The 26,749-nt window shown below is 52.5% G+C and overlaps 1 protein-coding gene across 1 annotated transcript in view; it reads right to left on the bottom strand.

The window, feature by feature from the left end:
* tnrc18 (trinucleotide repeat containing 18) overlaps window positions 1-26,749 on the bottom strand; it is a 102,513-nt gene that overhangs the window by 57,861 nt on the left and 17,903 nt on the right. Inside the window, 12 exon segments of the mRNA XM_031820416.1 lie at window positions 2,386-2,522; window positions 5,669-5,817; window positions 6,581-7,768; window positions 8,676-8,964; window positions 8,966-9,061; window positions 10,093-10,280; window positions 10,355-10,475; window positions 11,649-11,847; window positions 13,761-13,842; window positions 15,346-17,358; window positions 21,318-21,443; window positions 22,069-22,203. Of these exon segments, the coding sequence (XP_031676276.1) occupies window positions 2,386-2,522; window positions 5,669-5,817; window positions 6,581-7,768; window positions 8,676-8,964; window positions 8,966-9,061; window positions 10,093-10,280; window positions 10,355-10,475; window positions 11,649-11,847; window positions 13,761-13,842; window positions 15,346-17,358; window positions 21,318-21,443; window positions 22,069-22,203 (4,723 nt within the window).

Here is a 26,749-nt window from a genome sequence, read left to right as displayed (position 1 = left end):
CTGTCTGTCTGTCTGTCTGTCTGTCTGTCTGTGTCTGTCTCTGTCTGTCTGTCTCTGTCTGTCTGTGTCTGTCTGTGTCTGTCTGTGTCTGTCTGTGTGACTCACTGGGTGTCAGAGCGTCTCTGCAACTTGTCTAGTTGTGTAGTGTAGTGTTGTGTAGTTAGTGTCTGTCTGTCTGTCTGTGTGACTCACTGGGTATCAGAGCGTCTCTGCAGCTTGTCTAGTTGTGTAGTGTAGTGTAGTTAGTGTCTGTCTGTCTGTCTGTGTGACTCACTGGGTGTCAGAGCGTCTCTGCAGCTTGTCTAGTTGTGTAGTGTAGTGTAGTGTAGTTAGTGTCTGTCTGTCTGTCTGTGTGACTCACTGGGTGTCAGAGCGTCTCTGCAGCTTGTCTAGTTGTGTAGTGTAGTGTAGTGTAGTTAGTGTCTGTCTGTCTGTCTGTCTGTGTGACTCACTGGGTGTCAGAGCGTCTCTGCAGCCGGTCCAGTTGTGTAGTGTAGTGTAGTTAGTGTCTGTCTGTCTGTGTGACTCACTGGGTGTCAGAGCGTCTCTGCAGCCGGTCCAGTTGTGTAGTGTAGTGTAGTTAGTGTCTGTCTGTCTGTCTGTGCGACTCACTGGGTGTCAGAGCGTCTCTGCAGCCGGTCCAGTTGTGTAGTGTAGTGTAGTGTAGTTAGTGTCGGTCTGTCTGTCTGTCTGTGTGACTCACTGGGTGTCAGAGCGTCTCTGCAGCCGGTCCAGTTGTGTAGTGTAGTGTAGTGTAGTTAGTGTCTGTCTGTCTGTCTGTCTGTCTGTGTGACTCACTGGGTGTCAGAGCGTCTCTGCAGCCGGTCCAGTTGTGTAGTGTAGTGTAGTGTAGTTAGTGTCTGTCTGTCTGTCTGTCTGTGTGACTCACTGGGTGTCAGAGCGTCTCTGCAGCCGGTCCAGTTGTGTAGTGTAGTGTAGTGTAGTTAGTGTCTGTCTGTCTGTCTGTGTGACTCACTGGGTGTCAGAGCGTCTCTGCAGCTTGTCTAGTTGTGTAGTGTAGTGTAGTTAGTGTCTGTCTGTCTGTCTGTCTGTCTGTCTGTCTGTCTGTGTGACTCACTGGGTGTCAGAGCGTCTCTGCAGCCGGTCCAGTTGTGTAGTGTAGTGTAGTGTAGTTAGTGTCTGTCTGTCTGTCTGTCTGTGTGACTCACTGGGTGTCAGAGCGTCTCTGCAGCCGGTCCAGTTGTGTAGTGTAGTGTAGTGTAGTTAGTGTCTGTCTGTCTGTCTGTCTGTGTGACTCACTGGGTGTCAGAGCGTCTCTGCAGCTTGACTAGTTGTGTAGTGTAGTGTAGTTAGTGTCTGTCTGTCTGTCTGTCTGTGTGACTCACTGGGTGTCAGAGCGTCTCTGCAGCCGGTCCAGTTGTGTAGTGTAGTGTAGTGTAGTGTGTAGTTAGTGTCTGTCTGTCTGTCTGTCTGTCTGTGTGACTCACTGGGTGTCAGAGCGTCTCTGCAGCCGGTCCAGTTGTGTAGTGTAGTGTAGTTAGTGTCTGTCTGTCTGTCTGTCTGTGTGACTCACTGGGTGTCAGAGCGTCTCTGCAGCCGGTCCAGTTGTGTAGTGTAGTTAGTGTCTGTCTGTCTGTGTGACTCACTGGGTATCAGAGCGTCTCTGCAGCTTGTCTAGTTGTGTAGTGTAGTGTAGTGTAGTGTAGTGTAGTGTAGTGTAGTGTAGTGTAGTGTAGTGTTCTGTCTGTCTGTCTGTCTGTCTGTCTGTCTGTCTGTCTGTCTGTCTGTGTGACTCACTGGGTGTCAGAGCGTCTCTGCAGCCGGTCCAGTTGTGTAGTGTAGTGTAGTGTAGTTAGTGTCTGTCTGTCTGTCTGTCTGTGTGACTCACTGGGTGTCAGAGCGTCTCTGCAGCCGGTCCAGTTGTGTAGTGTAGTGTAGTTAGTGTCTGTCTGTCTGTCTGTCTGTGTGACTCACTGGGTGTCAGAGCGTCTCTGCAGCCGGTCCAGTTGTGTAGTGTAGTGTAGTTAGTGTCTGTCTGTCTGTCTGTCTGTGTGACTCACTGGGTGTCAGAGCGTCTCTGCAGCCGGTCCAGTTGTGTAGTGTAGTGTAGTGTAGTTAGTGTCTGTCTGTCTGTCTGTCTGTCTGACTCACTGGGTGTCAGAGCGTCTCTGCAGCCGGTCCAGTTGTGTAGTGTAGTGTAGTGTAGTTAGTGTCTGTCTGTCTGTCTGTCTGTGTGACTCACTGGGTGTCAGAGCGTCTCTGCAGCCGGTCCAGTTGTGTAGTGTAGTGTAGTGTAGTTAGTGTCTGTCTGTCTGTCTGTCTGTGTGACTCACTGGGTGTCAGAGCGTCTCTGCAGCCGGTCCAGTTGTGTAGTGTAGTGTAGTGTAGTTAGTGTCTGTCTGTCTGTCTGTCTGTGTGACTCACTGGGTGTCAGAGCGTCTCTGCAGCCGGTCCAGTTGTCTCTGTTTGTCCTTGTATTGTCTCTGTAGCTCCGCTAATCTCATCCGATGCTGAGACTCCCCTCCATCACACACCTCCACACACAGCTTACTGAAGAGCTGCTGGACACACACACACACAGCTTACTGAAGAGCTTCTGGACACACACACACAGCTTACTGAAGAGCTGCTGGACACACCTCCACACACAGCTTACTGAAGAGCTGCTGGACACACACACACACAGCTTACTGAAGAGCTGCTGGACACACACACACAGCTTACTGAAGAGCTGCTGGACACACACACACAGCTTACTGAAGAGCTGCTGGACACACACACACACAGCTTACTGAAGAGCTGCTGGACACACACACACACAGCTTACTGAAGAGCTGCTGGACACACACACACACAGCTTACTGAAGAGCTGCTGGACACACACACACACAGCTTACTGAAGAGCTGCTGGACACACACACAGCTTACTGAAGAGCTGCTGGACACACACACACAGCTTACTGAAGAGCTGCTGGACACACACACACAGCTTACTCAAGAGCTGCTGGACACACACACAGCTTACTCAAGAGCTGCTGGACACACACACACACACAGGCTTACTGAAGAGCTGCTGGACACACACACACAGCTTACTGAAGAGCTGCTGGACACACACACAGCTTACTGAAGAGCTGCTGGACACACACACAGCTTACTGAAGAGCTGCTGGACACACACACAGCTTACTGAAAGCTGCTGGACACACACACACAGCTTACTGAAGAGCTGCTGGACACACACACACACAGCTTACTCAAGAGCTGCTGGACACACACACAGCTTTACTCAAGAGCTGCTGGACACACACACACACACAACAGCTTACTGAAGAGCTGCTGGACACACACAGCTTACTGAAGAGCTGCTGGACACACACAGCTTACTGAAGAGCTGCTGGACACACACAGCTTACTGAAGAGCTGCTGGACACACACACACAGCTTACTGAAGAGCTGCTGGACACACACACACAGCTTACTGAAGAGCTGCTGGACACACACACACAGCTTACTGAAGAGCTGCTGGACACACACACACAGCTTACTGAAGAGCTGCTGGACACACACACACACACACAGCTTACTGAAGAGCTGCTGGACACACACACACAGCTTACTGAAGAGCTGCTGGACACACACACACAGCTTACTGAAGAGCTGCTGGACACACACACACACACAGCTTACTGAAGAGCTGCTGGACACACACACACAGCTTACTGAAGAGCTGCTGGACACACACACACACAGCTTACTGAAGAGCTGCTGGACACACGCACACACACACACAGCTTACTGAAGAGCTGCTGGACACACACACACAGCTTACTGAAGAGCTGCTGGACACACCACACACAGCTTACTGAAGAGCTGCTGGACACACGCACACACACACAGCTTACTGAAGAGCTGCTGGACACACACACACAGCTTACTGAAGAGCTGCTGGACACACACACACAGCTTACTGAAGAGCTGCTGGACACACACACACAGCTTACTGAAGAGCTGCTGGACACACACACACACACACACACACAGCTTACTGAAGCGCTGCTGGACACACACACACACAGCTTACTGAAGAGCTGCTGGACACACACACACACACACACACAGCTTACTGAAGAGCTGCTGGACACACGCACACACACACAGCTTACTGAAGAGCTGCTGGACACACACACACAGCTTACTGAAGAGCTGCTGGACACACACACACACAGCTTACTGAAGAGCTGCTGGACACACGCACACACACACAGCTTACTGAAGAGCTGCTGGACACACACACACAGCTTACTGAAGAGCTTGCTGGACACACACACACAGCTTACTGAAGAGCTGCTGGACACACACACACACACACACACACAGCTTACTGAAGCGCTGCTGGACACACACACACACACAGCTTACTGAAGAGCTGCTGGACACACACACACACACACACACACAGCTTACTGAAGAGCTGCTGGACACACACACACACAACAGCTTACTGAAGAGCTGCTGGACACACACACACACACAGCTTACTGAAGAGCTGCTGGACACACACACACCAGCTTACTGAAGAGCTGCTGGACACACACACACAGCTTACTGAAGAGCTGCTGGACACACACACACAGCTTACTGAAGAGCTGCTGGACACACACACACAGCTTACTGAAGAGCTGCTGGACACACACACAGCTTACTGAAGAGCTGCTGGACACACACACACACACACACACACACACACACACACAGCTTACTGAAGAGCTGCTGGACACGCACACACACACACACACACAGCTTACTGAAGAGCAGTCTGGTACCTCCTATGGGTCTGTCCTCATCCCCCCAGGTCTACAGTGTGTTATCTCCTGAGGGTCTGTCCTCATCCCCCCAGGTCTACAGTCCGGGACCTCCTGTGGGTCTGTCCTCATCCCCCCAGGTCTACAGTGTGGTACCTCCTGTGGGTCTGTCCTCATCCCCCAGGTCTACAGTGTGGTACCTCCTGTGGGTCTGTCCTCATCCCCCCAGGTCTACAGTGTGTTATCTCCTGAGGGTCTGTCCTCATCCCCCCAGGTCTACAGTGTGTTATCTCCTGAGGGTCTGTCCTCATCCCCCTGTGGGTCTGTCCTCATCCCCCTGTGGGTCTATAGTCTGGTACCTCCTGTGGGTCTGTCCTCATCCCCCCAGGTCTTCAGTCTGGTACCTCCTGTGGGTCTGTCCTCATCCCCCTGTGGGTCTGTCCTCATCCCCCTGTGGGTCTATAGTCTGGTACCTCCTGTGGGTCTGTCCTCATCCCCCCAGGTCTACAGTCTGGTACCTCCTGTGGGTCTGTCCTCACCCCCCAGGTCTACAGTCTGGTACCTCCTGTGGGTCTGTCCTCATCCCCCTGTGGGTCTGTCCTCATCCCCCCAGGTCTACAGTCTGGTACCCCCTGTGGGACTGTCCTCATCCCTCCCCAGGTCTACAGTCTGGTACCCCCTGTGGGACTGTCCTCATCCCTCCCCAGGTCTACAGTCTGGGACCTCCTGTGGGTCTGTCCTCATCCCCCCAGGTCTACAGTGTGGTACCTCCTGTGGGTCTGTCCTCATCCCCCCAGGTCTCCAGTCTGGTACATCCTGTGGTCTGTCCTCATCCCCCCAGGTCTACAGTCTGGTACCTCCTGTGGGTCTGTCCTCATCCCCCCAAGTCTACAGTCTGGTACCCTCCTGTGGGTCTGTCCTCATCCTCCAGCTGTAGGTCTTGCTGGGGTGTAGTTGTCTGGGGAGGTCGATGTGAGACTGGCTCTCAATGGCCTCCAGCAACACCTTTCTACCTGCCTCTAACAGGCTGTCAAGACCACACAACACCTCACCTACACACACACACACACACAGAGAGAGAGAAACAGACACACACACAGAGAGAAACAGACACACACACAGAGACACACACACAGAGAGAAACAGACACACACAGAGAAACAGACACACACACACAGAGAGAAACAGACACAGCATTAGATTCAGTGTAGGAACTTTTTGAATTAGTCACATTCAAACCGTTCTCCCCCTCTCTTCTCCTTCTCCTCTCGCCCCTCCCTCTTCGTCCCCCCCCTCTCCCCTTGCCCCTCCATTTCCCCCTCTCAAATCCCATCTCCCCCCCCCCCCCCTCCTTTCCTTCTCCCCCCCCCCCCCCCTCCTTTCCTTCTCCCCCCTCCTTTCCTTCTCCCCCCTCCTTTCCTCCTCTCCTCCCCCTCCTCTCCCCCCCCCTCCCCCCTCCTCTCCCCCCCTCTCCTTCTCCCCCTCCCCCCTTTCCTTCTCCCCCCTCCTCTCCCCCCTCTCCTTCTCCCCCCCCCCCCTCTCTTTCTCCTCCCCCCCTCCTTTCCTTCTCCCCCCTCCTCTCCTTCTCCCCCCCCCCCCCTTTCCTTCTCCCCCCACCCCTCCTTTCCTTCTCCTCCCCCTCCTCTCCTTCTCCTCCCCCCCCTCTCCTTCCCCTCCTCTCCTTCTCCTCCCCCCCCTCCTTTCCTTCTCCCCCCCCTCCCCTCCTTTCCTTCTCCTCCCCCTCCTCTCCTTCTCCTTTCCCCCCCTCCTTCTCCTCCCCCCCCCCTCCTTCTCCTCCCCCCCCCCCCTCCTCACCCTGCTCCAGCTGTATCCTATCCATCTCTAGTGAGGCCATGTCGCTGAGTAGAGTCATCCCCTCCAGAGCCCAGACCTCCAGACACCCAGGACTGGCCACGTCTCTCCCCAGCGAGGAGGCCTCTGTCTGGGGCAGGGTGGGTAGGGCAGGGGGGGCAGCCTGGGGCATCTGACTGGCAGCCAACAGCGTCATCATACCAGCCATGGGGTCATCAGGGACAATGTTTAGAGGGGAGGGAGAGGGAGGGCAGGGAGAGAGGGGGGGAGGAGAGGATGCGTGTGTGTCGGGGCTGGGTCTAAAGGCCGGTCGCTCGGAGCTTGCCGTGGTGCATGATGGGTAATGGACGGGACTCGACTTCTCTGTGACCTCTGGTTTAGTCTCCACCTTCGGGACGGACGGTAGAAGCTGATAGGCTCCTCGGCAGCCGTGGGTCAACACCTCCATCTTGACCTCTCCTGCCTCCTCCTCTCCCTCCTCGGTCTGTTGTTCTTGTGGCTGTGTGGGGGGAGGACCGGGCTGGGGGGCTGAGTGGAGGCTGGTGTGTTTGTATGGCTGTGTGGATGGTAGAGGAGGACAGGGCTGGGGGGCTGAGGGGAGGCTAATGCTGGTGTGTTTGTGTGGCTGTGTGGATGGTAGAGGAGGACAGGGCTGGGGGGCTGTGGGGAGGCTGGTGTGTTTGTGTGGGTGTGTGGATGGTAGAGGAGGACAGGGCTGGGGGGCTGAGTGGAGGCTGGTGTGTTTGTGTGGGTGTGTGGATGGTAGAGGAGGACCGGGCTGGGGGGCTGAGTGGAGGCTGGTGTGTTTGTGTGGGTGTGTAAGGCTGGGTTGTGTGTGTAATTGTGTGTGTGTGTGGGTGAGATGTGTGTGTTTGAGGCTTGACTCTCCGTCTCTCTCCATTTGGCTGAGGGTTGGAGGGCTGGAGGTCCGGAGCTGAGGGTCCAGGGCAGCAGGACTCATGCCCAGCTGGGGTGGCTCCTGGTCGGGGTCATGCTTCAGCATGGTCCCCTGGTCTGGCCGGAGTTCCAGGCCCCGAGGCTTCACGTCTGGAGCTGTGGCCCGGAGGAGTGGTGGCAGGGAGGAGACCGAGGTGTGTTTGTTACCCCCTGCTGGATGGGGGAGGGGGCGGGGGGGGAATAGGGCGCTGAACGGCGGGGTGATGGACTGGTAACGGTAACCAGGGGTGATATCTGTACAAACACACACACAGGTAAATAACACACATGATCCCTCTCATCAAGTAGTGGTGTATCTAAACAGACTGGTTATATAGAGACAACAGAATTTAACAGAATAGAAGAGACTAAAATTCAATAAGAGAATGAGAATATAATTCAATTAGAGAATAAGAGAATATAATTCAATTAGAGAATAAGAGAATAGAATTCAACAGAACAACTATAGAATAAGAGAATAGAATTCAACAGAACAATAGAATCACAATAGTAGAATAGAATACAACAGAATATAATATAATACAACAATAGAATATCATAATATAATGTAACTGAAAAAAATATAATACAATAGAATAACAGAATAGAATGTAACAGAATAGAATGTAAAAATAGAATTTAACAATAGAATACAACAATGTAACAGAATAGAATGTAACAGAATAGAATGTAACAGAATAGAATGTAACAGAATAGAATACAACAGAATAGAATACAACAGAATAGAATACAACAGAATAGAATACAACAGAATAGAATACAACAGAATAGAATACAACAGAATAGAATACAACAGAATAGAATGTAACAGAATAGAATGTAACAGAATAGAATGTAACAGAATAGAATGTAACAGAATAGAATGTAACAGAATAGAATGTAACAGAATAGAATGTAACAGAATAGAATGTAACAGAATAGAATGTAAAAATATAATACAACAATAGAATGCAACAATAGAATGTAACAATACAATGTAACGGAATAGAACACAACAATAGAATGTAACAGAATAGAATACAATAGAATACAACAATATAATGTAACAGAATAGCATTCTATTATAACAGAATATAATATACAATAGAATACAACAATAGAATGTAACAGAATAGAATATTAGTTTTAACAGGATGCTCACCTGTGTAGATTCGGTGATAGGGGGAGGTGGTCTGTTTCTCCCCCCTCTCTCCCCCCTCCTCCTCTCCCTCGTCAGCGTCCTGCTTGGGTCTCAGGGAGGAGGAGGGTCTCAGGGGGGAGGCAGAGTGTGGGGCGGGAGGGCGAGGAAGGGGAGAGGAAGGGTGAGACCTCTCTCTTTGGACCTCCGGGTGTTGGAGAGTGGGCCTGGGGGAGGACAGGGGGGTGACGGAGGAGGTGGAGGGGGGAGGTGAACGGAGGGGAGTTTTATGGCAGTGGAGGGAGGGGGAGGGAGTGGGGGCGTGGCGAGGGGCGGGGTTTGGGCTCGGAACTCCTCTTATTGGTCTTCTCTTCTAGCTCTGCCCTCTGTTCACTGGCCTTCAGACGCTCCTACAACAGAGAGGGGGGGGGGGGGGGGGGGTTAGGTGTGTATCAGGTGTGTATCAGGTGTGTCAGCACCAGTCAGGTGTGTATCAGGTGTGTCAGCACCAGTCAGGTGTGTATCAGGTGTGTATCGGGTGTGTCAGCACCAGTCAGGTGTGTATCAGGTGTGTATTAGGTGTGTCAGCACCAGTCAGGTGTGTATCGGGTGTGTCAGCACCAGTCAGGTGTGTATCGGGTGTGTATTGGGTGTGTATCAGATGTGTATCAGGTGTGTCAGCACCAGTCAGGTGTGTATTAGGTGTGTATTGGGTGTGTATCAGGTGTGTCAGCACCAGTCAGGTGTGTATCAGGTGTGTAGGCACCAGTCAGGTGTGTATTGGGTGTGTCAGCACCAGTTAGGTGTGTATCAGGTGTGTCAGCACCAGTCAGGTGTGTATTAGGTGTGCATCAGGTGGGCATCGGGTGGGCATCAGGTGGGCATCGGGTGTGTCAGCACCAGTTAGGTGTGTATCAGGTGTGTCAGCACCAGTTAGGTGTGTATCAGGTGTGCATCAGGTGTGTCAGCACCAGTTAGGTGTTTATCAGGTGTGCATCAGGTGTGTCAGCACCAGTCAGGTGTGTATTAGGTGTGCATCAGGTGGGCATCGGGTGGGCATCAGGTGGGCATCGGGTGTGTCAGCACCAGTCAGGTGTGTATTAGGTGTGCATCAGGTGGGCATCGGGTGTGTCAGCACCAGTTAGGTGTGTATCAGGTGTGTCAGCACCAGTTAGGTGTGTATCAGGTGTGTCAGCACCAGTTAGGTGTGTATCAGGTGTGTCAGCACCAGTTAGGTGTGTATCAGGTGTGTCAGCACCAGTTAGGTGTGTATCAGGTGTGTCAGCACCAGTTAGGTGTGTATCAGGTGTGTCAGCACCAGTTAGGTGTGTATCAGGTGTGCATCAGGTGTGTCAGCACCAGTTAGGTGTTTATCAGGTGTGCATCAGGTGTGTCAGCACCAGTTAGGTGTGTATCAGGTGTGCATCAGGTGTGTCCTCACCATCAGTTGAGCGTTCCTCTGCAGCTCCAGGACCTGAGCAGCATGTTGTTGAATCATCACCAGCTCATGTTGCCTCAGCATCTGTTGCTGTGACAACATCTGCAGCTGAGCGGCATGTTGCAGAGAACTGCCTGCTCCATACACCCCTGGCCACTGGGGTGCGCCACCCCCATCCAACACATCTCCTCCTACGGGGACACGATATAGGGTTATGCATGATCAAAGCAGTGTTCCACACACCCCAGTCATCCTCACATCGTACCGTAGCGTGGGATGTGTTCTGTAGCTATAACCATCAGCTGTCCTGACTGGGGGTCTCTGGCCAGCTGGTAGGGAGGGAGGGCCTGGTGCAGCGGAGAGGGGCCTAAACCTGGGGGCGGGAGAGAGACAGAGAGAGAGACAGAGAGAGAGAACAGAGAGAGAGACAGAGAGAGACAGAGAGAGAGAGCGAGAGAGAGAGAGACAGCGAGAGAGAGAGAGACAGCGAGAGAGAGAGAGACAGCGAGAGAGAGAGAGACAGCGAGAGAGAGACACAGCGAGAGAGAGACACAGCGAGAGAGAGACACAGCGAGAGACAGAGACAGAGAGAGAGAGAGAGAGAGAGAGAGAGAGAGAGAGAGAGACAGAGAGAGAGAGAGAGAGAGAGAGAGAGAGAGACAGCGAGAGAGAGAGAGAGAGAGTTTGTTAATGCATTATAGAAAAACTCACAGCTCATCGAAGACTCTTCATAGGGTTAAGATATTGGGGGACCAGTAGCTGGGTTAAGATATTGGGGGACCAGCAGCTGGGTTAAGATATTGGGGAACCAGCAGCTGGGTTAAGATATTGGGGGACCAGCAGCTGGGTTAAGATATTGGGGGACCAGCAGCTGGGTTAAGATATTGGGGGACCAGCAGCTGGGTTAAGATATTGGGGGACCAGTAGCTGGGTTAAGATATTGGGGGACCAGTAGCTGGGTTAGGATATTGGGGGACCAGCAGCTGGGTTAAGATATTGGGGGACCAGCAGCTGGGTTAAGATATTGGGGGACCAGCAGCTGGGTTAAGATATTGGGGGACCAGCAGCTGGGTTAAGATATTGGGGGACCACTAGCTGGGTTAAGATATTGGGGGACCAGCAGCTGGGTCAGGATATTGGGGGACCAGTAGCCGGGTCAGGATATTGGGGGACCAGTAGCTGGTCAGGATATTGGGGGACGACTAGCAGGATATAGTGGGTGTGTAGTGGGTATAGTGGATATAATGGGTGTGTAGTGGGTATAGTGGGTGTGAAGTGGGGGATAGTGGGTGTGTAGTGTGTATAGTGGATATAGTGGGTGTGTAGTGGGTATAGTGGGTGTGTAGTGTGTGTGTAGTGGGCATAGTGGTTATAGAGGGTATAGCAGGTGTGTAGTGGGTATAGTGGGTATATTGTGTGTGTTTGTGTGTAGTGGGCATAGTGGTTATAGTGGGTATAGCGGGTGTGTAGTGGGTATAGTGGGTGTGTAGTGTGTGTGTAGTGGGCATAGTGGTTATAGAGGGTATAGCGGGTGTGTAGTGGGTATAGTGGGTGTGTACCGTAGGGGGATCCGACAGCCAGATGGGCGGGGCTCCTTGGCGGGGCATCCAGGGGTGAGAGGTCAGGGGGGAGGGGTCGTGGGGCCAGCGGGCGGAGCCTCCAGTCACCATGAGGTTGGAGGTCATGAGGTTAGAGGTCAGGGCGCTGGACACCAAGGGAGGGTGCATCTGGGTGAACTCTGCCAGCTCCTTACTCTCTCTGATCACACACACACACAGACACAGACACACACACACACACACCACACACACATAAAAACATTAATTCATAACACTCTTTATATCCATCCTTGATATGGAGTGAGAGTGCACACACTTCAGGAACAAGAGAATCAACCAGGGAATCAACCCCTAACCCCACCAGGGAATCAACCCCTAACCCCACCAGGGAATCAACCCCTAACCCCACCAGGGAATCAACCCCTAACCCCACCAGGGAATCAACCCCTAACCCCACCAGGGAATCAACCCCTAACCCCACCAGGGAATCAACCCCTAACCCCACCAGGGAATCAACCCCTAACCCCACCAGGGAATCAACCGCTAACCAGGGAATCAACCCCCAACCCCACCGGGGAATCAACCCCCAACCCCACCAGGGAATCAACCCCCAACCCCACCAGGGAATCAACCCCCAACCCCACCAGGGAATCAACCCCCAACCCCACCAGGGAATCAACCCCCAACCCCACCAGGGAATCAACCCCCAACCCCACCAGGGAATCAACCCCCAACCCCACCAGGGAATCAACCCCCAACCCAACCAGGGAATCAACCCCTAACCCCACCAGGGAATCAACCCCCAACCCCACCAGGGAATCAACCCCCAACCCCACCAGGGAATCAACCCCCAACCCCACCAGGGAATCAACCCCCAACCCCACCAGGGAATCAACCCCTAACCCCACCAGGGAATCAACCCCTAACCCCACCAGGGAATCAACCCCTAACCCCACCAGGGAATCAACCCCCAACCCCACCAGGGAATCAACCCCCAACCCCACCAGGGAATCAACCCCCAACCCCACCAGGGAATCAACCCCTAACCCAACCAGGGAATCAACCCCTAACCCAACCAGGGAATCAACCCCTAACCCAACCAGGGAATCAACCCCTAACCCAACCAGGGAATCAACCCCTAACCCAACCAGGGAATCAACCCCTAACCCAACCAGGGAATCAACCCCTAACCAGGGAATCAACCCCCCACCCCACCAGGGAATCAACCCCCCACCCCACCAGGGAATCAACCCCCCACCCCACCAGGGAATCAACCCCACCAGGGAATCAACCCCACCAGGGAATCAACCCCCCACCCCACCAGGGAATCAACCCCACCAGGGAATCAACCCCCCACCCCACCAGGGAATCAACCCCACCAGGGAATCAACCCCACCAGGGAATCAACCCCACCAGGGAATCAACCCCACCAGGGAATCAACCCCCAACCCCACCAGGGAATCAACCCCCAACCCCACCAGGGAATCAACCCCCAACCCCACCAGGGAATCAACCCCCAACCCCACCAGGGAATCAACCCCCAACCCCACCAGGGAATCAACCCCAACCCCACCAGGGAATCAACCCCCAACCCCACCAGGGAATCAACCCCCAAAAACCACCAGGGAATCAACCCCACCAGGGAATCAACCCCACCAGGGAATCAACCCCCAACCCCACCAGGGAATCAACCCCCAAAACCACCAGGGAATCAACCCCACCAGGGATTCAACCCCCAACCCCACCAGGGAATCAACCCCACCAGGGAATCAACCCCCAACCCCACCAGGGAATCAAGCTAACAGGTTATATATCTACCCACTACAGTTTCCTAACAGGTTATATATCTACCCACTACAGTTTCCTAACAGGTTATATATCTACCCACTACAGTTTCCTAACAGGTTATATATCTACCCACTACAGTTTCCTAACAGGTTATATATCTACCCACTACAGTTTCCTAACAGGTTATATATCTACCCACTACAGTTTCCTAACAGGTTATATATCTACCCACTACAGTTTCCTAACAGGTTGCAGGTCAGAAAAGGTGACAGACTGCCTCCACTGCAGACTTTCACAGGTGAGCCGTTAGTCACGCCCCCTAACCTGAGCAACTTCTCCTGCTCACGCTCCAGGCACCCCAGTCTATCACCACGGTGACGGGCTCGCTCGTCCCCCCGCTCCTCGTCTGTTTGGACGACAGAATAGAACATAGTGACCCATAATGCACTGCTTCAACAACAGTAGATTTGGTGATATCTGGTATTAAAATATACAGAACTTAAAACGCAAACAAATTTCTACGATTTTACCGACTTACAGTTCATACGGAAATAGGTCAATTTAAATGAATTAATCTATGGATATTTAAATGAATTAATCTATGGATATTTAAATTAATTAATCTATGGATATTTAAATTAATTAATCTGTGGATTATGACTGGGAATACAGATATGCATCTGTTGGACCAATTGGATACCAGAAATTGTGGAGAAAAGGGGATACAAGTAACAAAAATAAAATATTATATATATATATATTATAATAAAATAAAAAATTAAGAAATACAAACTTGAGAAAATCATTTTTTTTGTGGCAACTTCACATTTTAGTGGCCTTTTATTGTCCCCAGCACAAGGTGCACCTGTGTAACAACCATGCTCTTTAATCAACTTCACATTTTAGTGGCCTTTTATTGTCCCCAGCACAAGGTGCACCTGTGTAACAACCATGCTGTTTAATCAACTTCACATTTTTGTGGCCTTTTATTGTCCCCAGCACAAGGTGCACCTGTGTAACAACCATGCTGTTTAATCAACTTCACATTTTAGTGGCCTTTTATTGTCCCCAGCACAAGGTGCACCTGTGTAACAACCATGCTGTTTAATCAACTTCACATTTTAGTGGCCTTTTATTGTCCCCAGCACAAGGTGCACCTGTGTAACAACCATGCTGTTTAATCAACTTCACATTTTTGTGGCCTTTTATTGTCCCCAGCACAAGGTGCACCTGTGTAACAACCATGCTGTTTAATCAACTTCACATTTTAGTGGCCTTTTATTGTCCCCAGCACAAGGTGCACCTGTGTAACAACCCTGCTGTTTAATCAACTTCACATTTTAGTGGCCTTTTATTGTCCCCAGCACAAGGTGCACCTGTGTAACAACCATGCTGTTTAATCAACTTCACATTTTAGCGGCCTTTTATTGTCCCCAGCACAAGGTGCACCTGTGTAACAACCATGCTGTTTAATCAACTTCACATTTTAGTGGCCTTTTATTGTCCCCAGCACAAGGTGCACCTGTGTAACAACCATGCTGTTTAATCAACTTCACATTTTAGCGGCCTTTTATTGTCCCCAGCACAAGGTGCACCTGTGTAACAACCATGCTGTTTAATCAACTTCACATTTTAGTGGCCTTTTATTGTCCCCAGCACAAGGTGCACCTGTGTAACAACCATGCTGTTTAATCAGCTTCTTGATATGCCACACCTGTCAGGTGGATGACAAATTTGTGAAAAAAAACTATCTGAACAATAGTTGCCCCCCCCCCCATATCTAAACAACAGCTGTCCCCCCCATATCTAAACAGCAGCTGTCCCCCCCCATATCTAAACAACAGCTGTCCCCCCCCATATCTAAACAACAGTTGCCCCCTTGCTATAAGATGTAAATCAATAGTCTCACCTTTAACCCCTGCGTGCAGTAGTAGAGGTCTCTGGGAGTCTGTATTGCTCTGTCTGGCCACTGCCACAGCTATCCCTACAGGAGGGTGACGGACCTCTCCCCCACCCTCGCCTGGCCCCGCCCCTTCGCCACGTCCCAACGACCGAGAGCTGTCGGGACGCTCCTGCTCTCTCTTCATCAGCCTCCCCCCCGCTCCTCCTCCCTCCAGCCTCATGAACGCCAGCCCTCCGAACGCGGCTTGGTTGTCCGTGTTCTGCCTGGAGGACCCCTGGCGTTCAGGTGGGAAGGCCCCGCTGTATTTGATCAGACTCTGCATGGCCGACACCTCTCCTCCGTCTGCTCCCCCCTCAGACCCTGCTCCTCCGCTGCCTCTCCTTCCCCCCACTGGGCGGTACAGGGCTGAGGTGTCCAAGTAGCGCCCCTGTCCCTCCTCTCCCCTCTGGGGTTGGGGCGGAGGGTGGGGGGAATGTGTGTGTCTGTGTTGGGGTGTGTGGGGGTTGGAAGGGGGTCTGTTGAGTTCCTGTTGGTTATGGTGTGAGGGTTGAGTGTGTGTATGTCTGTGTTGGGGTGTGTGGGGGTTGGATAAGGGTCTGTTGAGTTCCTGTTGGTTATGGTGTGAGGGTTGAGTGTGTGTGTGTCTGTGTTGGGGTGTGTGGGGGTTGGAAGGGGGTCTGTTGAGTTCCTGCTGGTTATGGTGTGAGGGCTGAGTGTGTGTGCGTGCCTGCTGTGCGTGTCCGTGCTGGGAGGCCAGAGCTGCCATATGACTGGTGGCGTAGTTGGCCAATGGGCTGATGGGGTTCCATTTAGGCCCTTCCCCTACCCGCTCCAAGCCCAATCGGATGGCATGTTTTGGCGTGTCCCTGGGGTCCGGGCTGAACCCTGATTGGCTGACGTAACCGTCTCGTTTCAGAGCCGAACCGTTGGAGCAGATCACAGAGCCCTCCTCCCGCTCTCTCTGATTGGACAAATCACCAGGAAGAGAAGCGCGACGGTCCAATAGAGTCTTCTCAGGAAACCTCTCCCTCTCTCTTTCTCTCTCTCTTTCTCTCAGTTTGTCCCGTTTGTCCCTGGCCTGCGATGCGATCTGGATCGGGCCGATCTGCTCATCATAGACCTCCACAGAAGGCACGTAAGTGGGCGCGCTCACACGCTGTTCCCTGATAGGCTCCCGGTGTGCAGAGTAGGCGGGGCCAGGGAGGAGTCCACCGCTGTAGGTAGATTCAGTCTTCCTCAGCCTGTCTGTGTGTGTGTGGGGGCTGGGGTTAGGGTTGGGGGAGCGAGTGGGTGTGTCATCAGTCTCTAGGTAACGCCCAGAAGAGGAGGAGCCCTGGGGGGGTCGAGAAGCAGAGGGGTGGTGGAGGAGAACCTCTCTTTCTCTCTCTCGGTCTCTGTCACGCTCCGTCTCTCGTTCTCTGTGGCGTTCTCTCTCTCCACTCCTCCCATCCTGTGTCAGATCTACCACACTGTATGGACGAGGCTCCTCTCTCGACCGCTCCCTCTCACCTCGCTCTCTCTCCTCGTGGTAGAGTCTGTCTCTGCCCCCCTCCTGAGGCTCCTCTCTCTCCTCACAGTAGAGTCTGTCTCTGCCCCCCTCCCGGGGCTCCTCTCTCTCCTCGTGGTAGAGTCTGTCTCTGCCCCCCTCCCGGGGCTCCTCTCTCTCCTTGTTGTAGAGTCTGTCTCTGCCCCCCTCCTGAGGCTCCTCTCTCTCCCTCTCCTCGCGGTAAGGTATGTCCCTGCCCCCCTCCTGAGACTTCTCTCTCTCCCTCGCCACACGGTAGAGTCTGTCTCGGTCTCTGCCCCCCTCCTGAGACTTCTCTCTGTCCCTCGCCACACGGTAGAGTCTGTCTCGGTCTCTGCCCCCCTCCTGAGGCTCCTCTCTCTCCCTCTCCTCGCGGTAGAGTATGTCTCGGTCCCTGCCCCCCTCCCGGGAGCTACTCTGGGGGGTGGAACTGGGGGGGACGGAGGAGGGTTGGAGAGGCGGCTGGGGTAACGACACCGGCAGGAAGAACCTCTCTGGAACACAAACAGGACAACATCACAACACCATCAGACCACATCCTCCAACACCATCAGACCACATCCTCCACCAACAACACCATCAGACCACATCCTCCACCACCAACACCATCAGACCACATCCTCCATCAGACCACATCCTCCAACACCATCAGACCACATCCTCCAACACCATCAGACCACATCAGACCACATCCTCCAACACCATCAGACCACATCCTCCAACACCATCAGACCACATCCTCCAACACCATCAGACCACATCCTCCATCAGACCACATCCTCCAACACCATCAGACCACATCCTCCAACACCATCAGACCACATCAGACCACATCCTCCAACACCATCAGACCACATCCTCCAACACCATCAGACCACATCCTCCAACACCATCAGACCACATCCTCCAACACCATCAGACCACATCCTCCAACACCATCAGACCACATCCTCCAACACCATCAGACCACATCCTCCAACAACAACATCATCAGACCACATCCTCCAACAACACCATCAGACCACACCCTCCAACAACAACACCATCAGACCACATCCTCCAACACCAACACCATCAGACCACATCCTCCAACACCACCACCATCAGACCACATCCTCCAACACCACCACCATCAGACCACATCCTCCAACACCACCACCATCAGACCACATCCTCCAACACCACCACCATCAGACCACATCCTCCAACACCACCATCAGACCACATCCTCCAACAACACCACCATCAGACCACATCCTCCAACACCACCACCATCACCACATCCTCCAACAACAACACCATCACCACATCCTCCAACAACAACACCATCACCACATCCTCCAACAACAACACCACATACTCCAACACCATCAGACCACATCCTCCACCAACACCATCAGACCACATCCTCCAACAACACCATCAGACCACATCCTCCACCAACACCATCACAACATCCTCCAACAACACCATCACCACATCCTCCAACACCATCACTTCATCCTCCAAAACCATTACCATCACTTCATCCTCCAACAACACCACCATCAGACCACATCCTCCAACACCATCAGACCACATCCTCCACCAACACCATCAGACCACATCCTCCACCAACACCATCACAACATCCTCCAACACCATCACCACATCCTCCAACACCATCACTTCATCCTCCAAAACCATTACCATCACTTCATCCTCCAACACCACCATCAGACCACATCCTCCAACACCATCAGACCACATCCTCCACCAACACCATCAGACCACATCCTCCAACAACACCATCAGACCACATCCTCCACCAACACCATCACAACATCCTCCAACAACACCATCACCACATCCTCCAACACCATCACTTCATCCTCCAAAACCATTACCATCACTTCATCCTCCAACAACACCACCATCAGACCACATCCTCCAACACCATCAGACCACATCCTCCAACAACAACACCATCAGACCACATCCTCCAACAACAACACCATCAGACCACATCCTCCAACAACAACACCATCAGACCACATCCTCCAACAACAACACCATCACCACATCCTCCAACAACACCACCATCACCACATCCTCCTCCAACACCATCACCACATCCTCCAACACCATCACCACATCCTCCAACACCATCACCACATCCTCCAACACCATCACCACATCCTCCAACACCATCACCACATCCTCCAACACCATCACCACATCCTCCAACACCATCACCACATCCTCCAACAACACCACCATCACCACATCCTCCTCCAACACCATCACCACATCCTCCAACAACACCACCATCACCACATCCTCCTCCAACACCATCACCACATCCTCCAACACCATCACCACATCCTCCAACACCATCACCACATCCTCCAACACCATCACCACATCCTCCAACACCATCACCTCATCCTCCAACAACACCATCACCTCATCCTCCAACAACACCATCACCTCATCCTCCAACACCATCACCTCATCCTCCAACAACACCATCACCTCATCCTCCAACACCAACACCTCATCCTCCAACACCAACACCTCATCCTCCAACACCAACACCTCATCCTCCAACAACACCACCATCACCTCCAACAACACCACCATCACCTCCAACAACAACACCACCACCATCACCTCATCCTCCAACAACACCACCATCACCTCATCCTCCAACAACAACAACACCACCACCTCATCCTCCAACAACAACACCACCATCACCTCATCCTCCAACAACAACACCACCATCACCTCATCCTCCAACAACAACACCACCATCACCTCATCCTCCAACAACACCACCACATCCATCAATTTGCTGAGCATAGTGTTTCAGGTATATCTCACTGGTCATCCCCAAAGCCAACACTTCCTTTATCCGCCGTTCCTTCCAGTTCTCTGCTGCCAATGACTGGAACAAATTGCAAAAATCTCTAAAGCTGGAGTCTCATATCTCCCTCTCTAACTTTAAGCATCAGCTGTCAGAGCAGCTTACCGATCACTGTACCTGTACACAGCCCATCTGTAAATAGCCCACCCAACTACCTCATCCCCATACTGTTATTTATCCTCTTGCTCTTTTGCACCCCAGTATCTCTACTTGCACATCATCATCTACACATCTCTCACTCCAGTGTTAATGCTAAATTGTAATTATTTCGCCTCCATGACCTATTTATTCTCTTACCTCCCTACTCTTCTACATTTGCACACACCGTACATAGACTTTTCGTTAGTGTTATTGACTGTACGTTTGTTTGTGTGCAACTCTGTAGTTGTTGTCTGTGTCACAGTGCTTTGCTTTATCTTGGCCAGGTCGCAGTTGTAAATGAGAACTTGTTCTCAACTAGCCTACCTGGTTAAATAAATAAAGGTGAAATAAAATAATTTATTATCCATCAGAACACAACAACACATCAGATACAGTAACAGGTTTGCAAAACAAATCTGTCCCGAGACGCCGCCACGTTGGTCCCGAGACGCCGACACGCTGGTCCCGAGACGCCGACACGCTGGTCCCGAGACGCCGACACGCTGGTCCCGAGACGCCGACACGTTGGTCCCGAGACGCCGACACGTTGGTCCCGAGACGCCGACACGTTAGTCCCGAGACGCCGACACGTTAGTCCCGAGACGCCGACACGTTGGTCCCGAGACGCCGACACGCTGGTCCCGAGACGCCACGTTGGTCCCGAGACGCCACTTTGATACACATTTGTTTGTGTCCCCACCACGTGGGAGAGGTGATGTAATCAACGACCAATAAGGCCTTTTTATTGGGGCTCAGACCGTCTATTACAAATCAATACTTTGATCTGAAGACAGTACGGTTTGAAGAGACTGAAATGAGACCGTATTTCAATCTGAAGGTTTGAAGAGACTGAAATGAGACCGCATTTCAATCTGAAGGTTTGAAGAGACTGAAATGAGACTGCATTTCAATCTGAAGGTTTGAAGAGACTGAAATGAGACCGCATTTCAATCTGAAGGTCTGAAGAGACTGAAATGAGACTGCATTTCAATCTGAAGGTTTGAAGAGACTGAAATGAGACCGCATTTCAGTCTGAAGGCAGTATGGTTTGAAGAGACTGAAATGAGACCATATTTCAATCTGAAGGTCTGAAGAGACTGAAATAAGGCCGCATTTCAATCTGAAGGTCTGAAGAGACTGAAATGAGAACGCATTTCAATCTGAAGGTCTGAAGAGACTGAAATGAGAACGCATTTCAATCTGAAGGTCTGAAGAGACTGTATTTCAGTCTGAAGGCAGTATGGTTTGAAGAGACTGAAATGAGACTGTATTTCAGTCTGAAGGCAGTATGGTTTGAAGAGACTGAAATGAGACCGCATTTCAATCTGAAGGTAGTATGGTCTGAAGAGACTGAATATTTTGGGGCTCGTAGTGTGGTCTAGAAGTGGTAGTGTGTGTACTGACCTTGGTGTGGTGCGTTGTAGAGGTGGTGGTGCTGAGCCAAGCCCAGCGAGGGGGGAGGAGGCTCCAGGTTACCCAGGGGGAGGTGGTAGGGGCTGGGGTACAGACCGCCTGGGAGAGGGGCGTAGCCTGGAAGAGCAACAACACACATCAGCTGGGTCGGTGCTGGGACAGAGCAAATACCTGCACTCCTTAGGCGGTGGGAACCCCAGGAATGGATAGCCCTACTACTGACCTCTGACCTGTAGACACACGGTTGACCTACTCTGCCTAAGAGAGCGCGAGAGAGAGCGCGAGAGAGAGAGCGCGAGAGAGAGAGCGCGAGAGAGAGAGCGCGAGAGAGAGAGCGCGAGAGAGAGAGCGCGAGAGAGAGAGCGCGAGAGAGAGAGCGCGAGAGATGTGCCTGTCTTCCCTCCAGGAAAGAGGACAGGAGGAGGGATAGAAGTGGGGCAGGAGAGAGATGAGGGACGAGGAGAGAGAGAGAGATGAGGGAAGAGGAGAGAGAGAGCTGAGGGACAATGAGAGAGAGAGGACAGGAGGAAGGATAGAAGTGGAGCAAGAGAGAGCTGAGGAGAGAGAGAACAGGAGGGATAAAAGTGGGGCAAGAGAGAGAGAATAGGAGGAGGGATAGAAGTGGGGCAAGACAGAGAGAGGACAGGAGGAGGAGAGAGAGGGGACAGTAGTGAAGCGAGCAGATAGGAACGCAGATAGAACACTGACGGAACATGAAGGACAGTCTGAAACAGTCCGTTACCTTCGTGGGCGGCAGCGTGTGAGGCCCAGAGCTGAGCCATCTGATTGGGTGATCTGTAGGCTGGGTCAGAGGTTAGGGGGGAGGGGCCGGAATAGCCCGGCAGGAAGGGACTGGAGGCTGCTGGGAAGGCATCACCTGGAGGGATGAGATACGGAGACTTTGAAGCTTTATTGAGACGAGACACACAGACACACAAAGTAGTCAAAACAGACCGACATCATCATACTAGAGGTCGACCGATTATGACATCATCACACCCATCCAGAATACATCCCAGAGGCCTGGATGGACAAGATCAAAACACTAAAAAGGACAACAACAGGAGAAGAAAGCCCCGCGGCCCTGAGCCCACTCTCCGAGGGTAAAAGCCCCGCGGTCCTGAGCCCACTCTCCGAGGGTAAAAGCCCCGCCCGCGGCCCTGAGCCAACTCTCCGAGGGTAAAAGCCCCGCGGCCCTGAGCCCACTCTCCGAGGGTAAAAGCCCCGCGGCCCTGAGCCCACTCTCCGAGGGTAAAAGCCCCGCGGTCCTGAGCCCACTCTCCGAGGGTAAAAGCACCGCGGTCCTGAGCCCACTCTCCGAGGGTAAAAGCCCCGCGGTCCTGAGCCCACTCTCCGAGGGTAAAAGCCCCGCGGTCCTGAGCCCACTCTCCGAGGGTAAAAGCCCCGCGGTCCTGAGCCCACTCTCCGAGGGTAAAAGCCCCGCCCGCGGCCCTGAGCCAACTCTCCGAGGGTAAAAGCCCCGCGGCCCTGAGCCCACTCTCCGAGGGTAAAAGCCCCGCGGCCCTGAGCCCACTCTCCGAGGGTAAAAGCCCCGCGGTCCTGAGCCCACTCTCCGAGGGTAAAAGCCCCGCGGTCCTGAGCCCACTCTCCGAGGGTAAAAGCCCCGCGGTCCTGAGCCCACTCTCCGAGGGTAAAAGCCCCGCGGTCCTGAGCCCACTCTCCGAGGGTAAAAGCCCCGCGGTCCTGAGCCCACTCTCCGAGGGTAAAAGCCCCGCGGTCCTGAGCCCACTCTCCGAGGGTAAAAGCCCCGCGGCCCTGAGCCCACTCTCCGAGGGTAAAAGCCCCGCGGCCCTGAGCCCACTCTCCGAGGGTAAAAGCCCCGCGGTCCTGAGCCCACTCTCCGAGGGTAAAAGCCCCGCGGCCCTGAGCCCACTCTCCGAGGGTAAAGGCCCCGCGGTCCTGAGCCCACTCTCCGAGGGTAAAAGCCCCGCCCGCGGCCCTGAGCCCACTCTCCGAGGGTAAAGGCCCCGCGGCCCTGAGCCCACTCTCCGAGGGTAAAGGCCCCGCGGCCCTGAGCCCACTCTCCGAGGGTAAAAGCCCCCCTGAGCCCACTCTCCGAGGGTAAAGGCCCCCCTGAGCCCACTCTCCGAGGGTAAAGGCCCCCCTGAGCCCACTCTCCGAGGGTAAAGGCCCCCCTGAGCCCACTCTCCGAGGGTAAAGGCCCCCCTGAGCCCACTCTCCGAGGGTAAAGGCCCCCCTGAGCCCACTCTCCGAGGGTAAAGGCCCCCCCTGAGCCATTCTCCGAGGGTAAAGGCCCCCCTGAGCCCAATCTCCGAGGGTAAAGGCCCCCCTGAGCCCAATCTCCGAGGGTAAAGGCCCCCCCTGAGCCTACTCTCCGAGGGTAAAGGCCCCCCCTGAGCCTACTCTCCGAGGGTAAAGGCCCCCCGAGCCTACTCTCCGAGGGTAAAGGCCCCCCCCGAGCCTACTCTCCGAGGGTAAAGGCCCCCCCTGAGCCTACTCTCCGAGGGCAAAGGCCCCCCCTGAGCCTACTCTCCGAGGGCAAAGGCCCCCCCTGAGCCTACTCTCCGAGGGCAAAGGCCCCCCCTGAGCCTACTCTCCGAGGGTAAAGGCCCCCCCTGAGCCTACTCTCCGAGGGTAAAGGCCCCCCCTGAGCCTACTCTCCGAGGGTAAAGGCCCCCCCTGAGCCTACTCTCCGAGGGTAAAGGCCCCCCCTGAGCCTACTCTCCGAGGGTAAAGGCCCCCCCTGAGCCTACTCTCCGAGGGTAAAGGCCCCCCCTGAGCCTACTCTCCGAGGGTAAAGGCCCCCCCTGAGCCTACTCTCCGAGGGTAAAGGCCCCCCCTGAGCCTACTCTCCGAGGGTAAAGGCCCCCCCGAGCCTACTCTCCGAGGGTAAAGGCCCTGAGCCTACTCTCCGAGGGTAAAGGCCCTGAGCCTACTCTCCGAGGGTAAAGGCCCTGAGCCTACTCTCCGAGACACAGTTCCATTTAACACCTCACACTGTACAGGTCACCACTATTTGACCTTTTGAACCCCTGAAGACAACGCAGCCAGCCTCGGGGTTAGTGTGTGTGTGTGTGTGTGTGCAGTGTGTGTGTGTGTCACTGTGTGTGTGTGTGTGTGTGTGTGTGTGTGTGTGTGTGTCTGTCTGATGGTGATCTGTGGTCCCCTGAGGGATGTGGAGACGTGTTTCCCCAAGTCTTCCTGCAGCTAAATCAGTGTATTAAACCTGTCACACACACACACACACACACACACCCCTGTGCTTTGTAAATCTGTGCACACCCAGCAATCTAAATGACACACAGCCAGGTCTCTAAACAAACACACACACACAGCCAGTTCTCTAAATAACACACCACTCAGAACCAACACATCCTAAATTGGAACACACACACAAACAGGTGTATTAATGACTCTAAAGACAAATTCAGACCTGCTCCAACCACAAGCGCCTGAGTAGGTGTGTAAACCAGTAGAGTAGCTCCTAAGACCATCCTACTCAGTGAATTTCAGAAAAATAGAAAATAATGAAACAATTTTTTTTTTTGTTGTTCAGAAAAAAAACGATAGTAAATATATTCACGTCACCAAATAACTGATTAAAACGGTTTTGCAACGAAGGTCTACAGTAGCCTCAACAGCACTCTGTAAGGTAGCACCACGGAACTGACATGTTGTCCACCTAATCAAAGGATCAGAGAATGAATCTAGTACTGAATGCAATAAACTACAGCTAGCTAGCACTGCAATGCATTAAAATGTGGTAAGTAGTTGACTCAAAGAGAGAGAGAGAGAGACATTAGTTGAATAGTTATGAACAAATTAATTTATTCCACTTGAGAATCTGCAGAGAGCTATATTCCTTGTATTATTATACTAACTCTTTAGTTCTAGGGAGCGATGTTAACTATGATGTTAGCCAATATGGTGACATTGATAACGATGTTAACTGTGTGCAGCGGTTATGGTTATTTGAAACTCTCGTTTGCATGTGTTTGGACATTAAGATCACACCCTAGAACAGCTAGATGCAGGCAAGAGTCTGGACTAATAATCACACCCTAGAACAGCTAGATGCAGGCAAGAGTCTGGACTAATAATCACACCCTAGAACAGCTAGATGCAGGCAAGAGTCTGGAATAATGATCATACCCTAGAACAGCAAGATGCAGGCAAGAGTCTGGACTAATGATCACACCCTAGAACAGCTAGATAGAGGCAAGAGAATGGACTAATGATCACACCCTAGAACAGCAAGATGCAGGCAAGAGTCTGGACTAATGATCACACCCTAGAACAGCTAGATGCAGGCAAGAGCCTAGACTAATTATCACACCCTAGAACAGCTAGATAGAGGCAAGAGTCTGGACTAATGATCACACCCTAGAACAGCTAGAGTAAGGCAAGATTCTGGAATAATGATCACACCATAGAACAGCTAGATGCAGGCAAGAGTCTGGACTAATAATCACACCCTAGAACAGCTAGATGCAGGCAAGAGTCTGGACTAATGATCACACCCTAGAACAGCTAGATAGAGGCAAGAGTCTGGACTAATGATCACACCCTAGAACAGCAAGATGCAGGCAAGAGTCTGGACTAATGATCACACCCTAGAACAGCTAGATGCAGGCAAGAGTCTGGAATAATGATCACACCCTAGAACAGCTAGATGCAGGCAAGAGTCTGGACTAATGATCACACCCTAGAACAGCTAGATGCAGGCAAGAGCCTAGACTAATGATCACACCCTAGAACAGCTAGATAGAGGCAAGAGTCTGGACTAATGATCACACCCTAGAACAGCAAGATGCAGGCAAGAGTCTGGACTAATGATCACACCCTAGAACAGCTAGATGCAGGCAAGAGTCCGGACTAATGATCACACCCCTAGAACAGCTAGATGCAGGCAAGAGTTGACTAATGATCACACCCTAGAACAGCTAGGTGCAGGCAAGAGTCTGGACTAATGATCACACCCTAGAACAGCTAGATGCAGGCAAGAGTCTGGACTAATGATCACACCCTAGAACAGCTAGATGCAGGCAAGAGTTGACTAATGATCACACCCTAGAACAGCTGGATGCAGTCAAGACATTTCAAGGCGATATTGTATGTGTCACTAGCTCCTTCATTTGTCCAATGTGTCTCTCGACCTGTGTGCTCCTTCGTAATAAACCTTTCATTCGTACGCTAGGTTGTAGCAACCTCATGATGGGTATAGGGGGAAATTAGAGCATCATGTAAACCTATCACTGTTACATTGAGCTGGGTGAATGGAATATGATGACAGTAACCTAAACCTGTCACTGTTACATTGAACTGGGTGAATGGAATATGATGACAGTAACCTAAACCTGTCACATTGAGCTGGGTGAATGGAATATGATGACAGTAACCTAAACCTGTTACTGTTACATTGAGCTGGGTGAATGGAATAT

This window comes from Oncorhynchus kisutch, unplaced genomic scaffold (genome assembly GCF_002021735.2).
Source record: "Oncorhynchus kisutch isolate 150728-3 unplaced genomic scaffold, Okis_V2 scaffold3378, whole genome shotgun sequence".
Taxonomy (NCBI): Eukaryota; Metazoa; Chordata; class Actinopteri; order Salmoniformes; family Salmonidae; genus Oncorhynchus; species Oncorhynchus kisutch.
The sequence above is the reverse complement of the archived record's forward strand: the minus strand, read 5'-3'. Positions and strand labels throughout refer to the sequence as shown.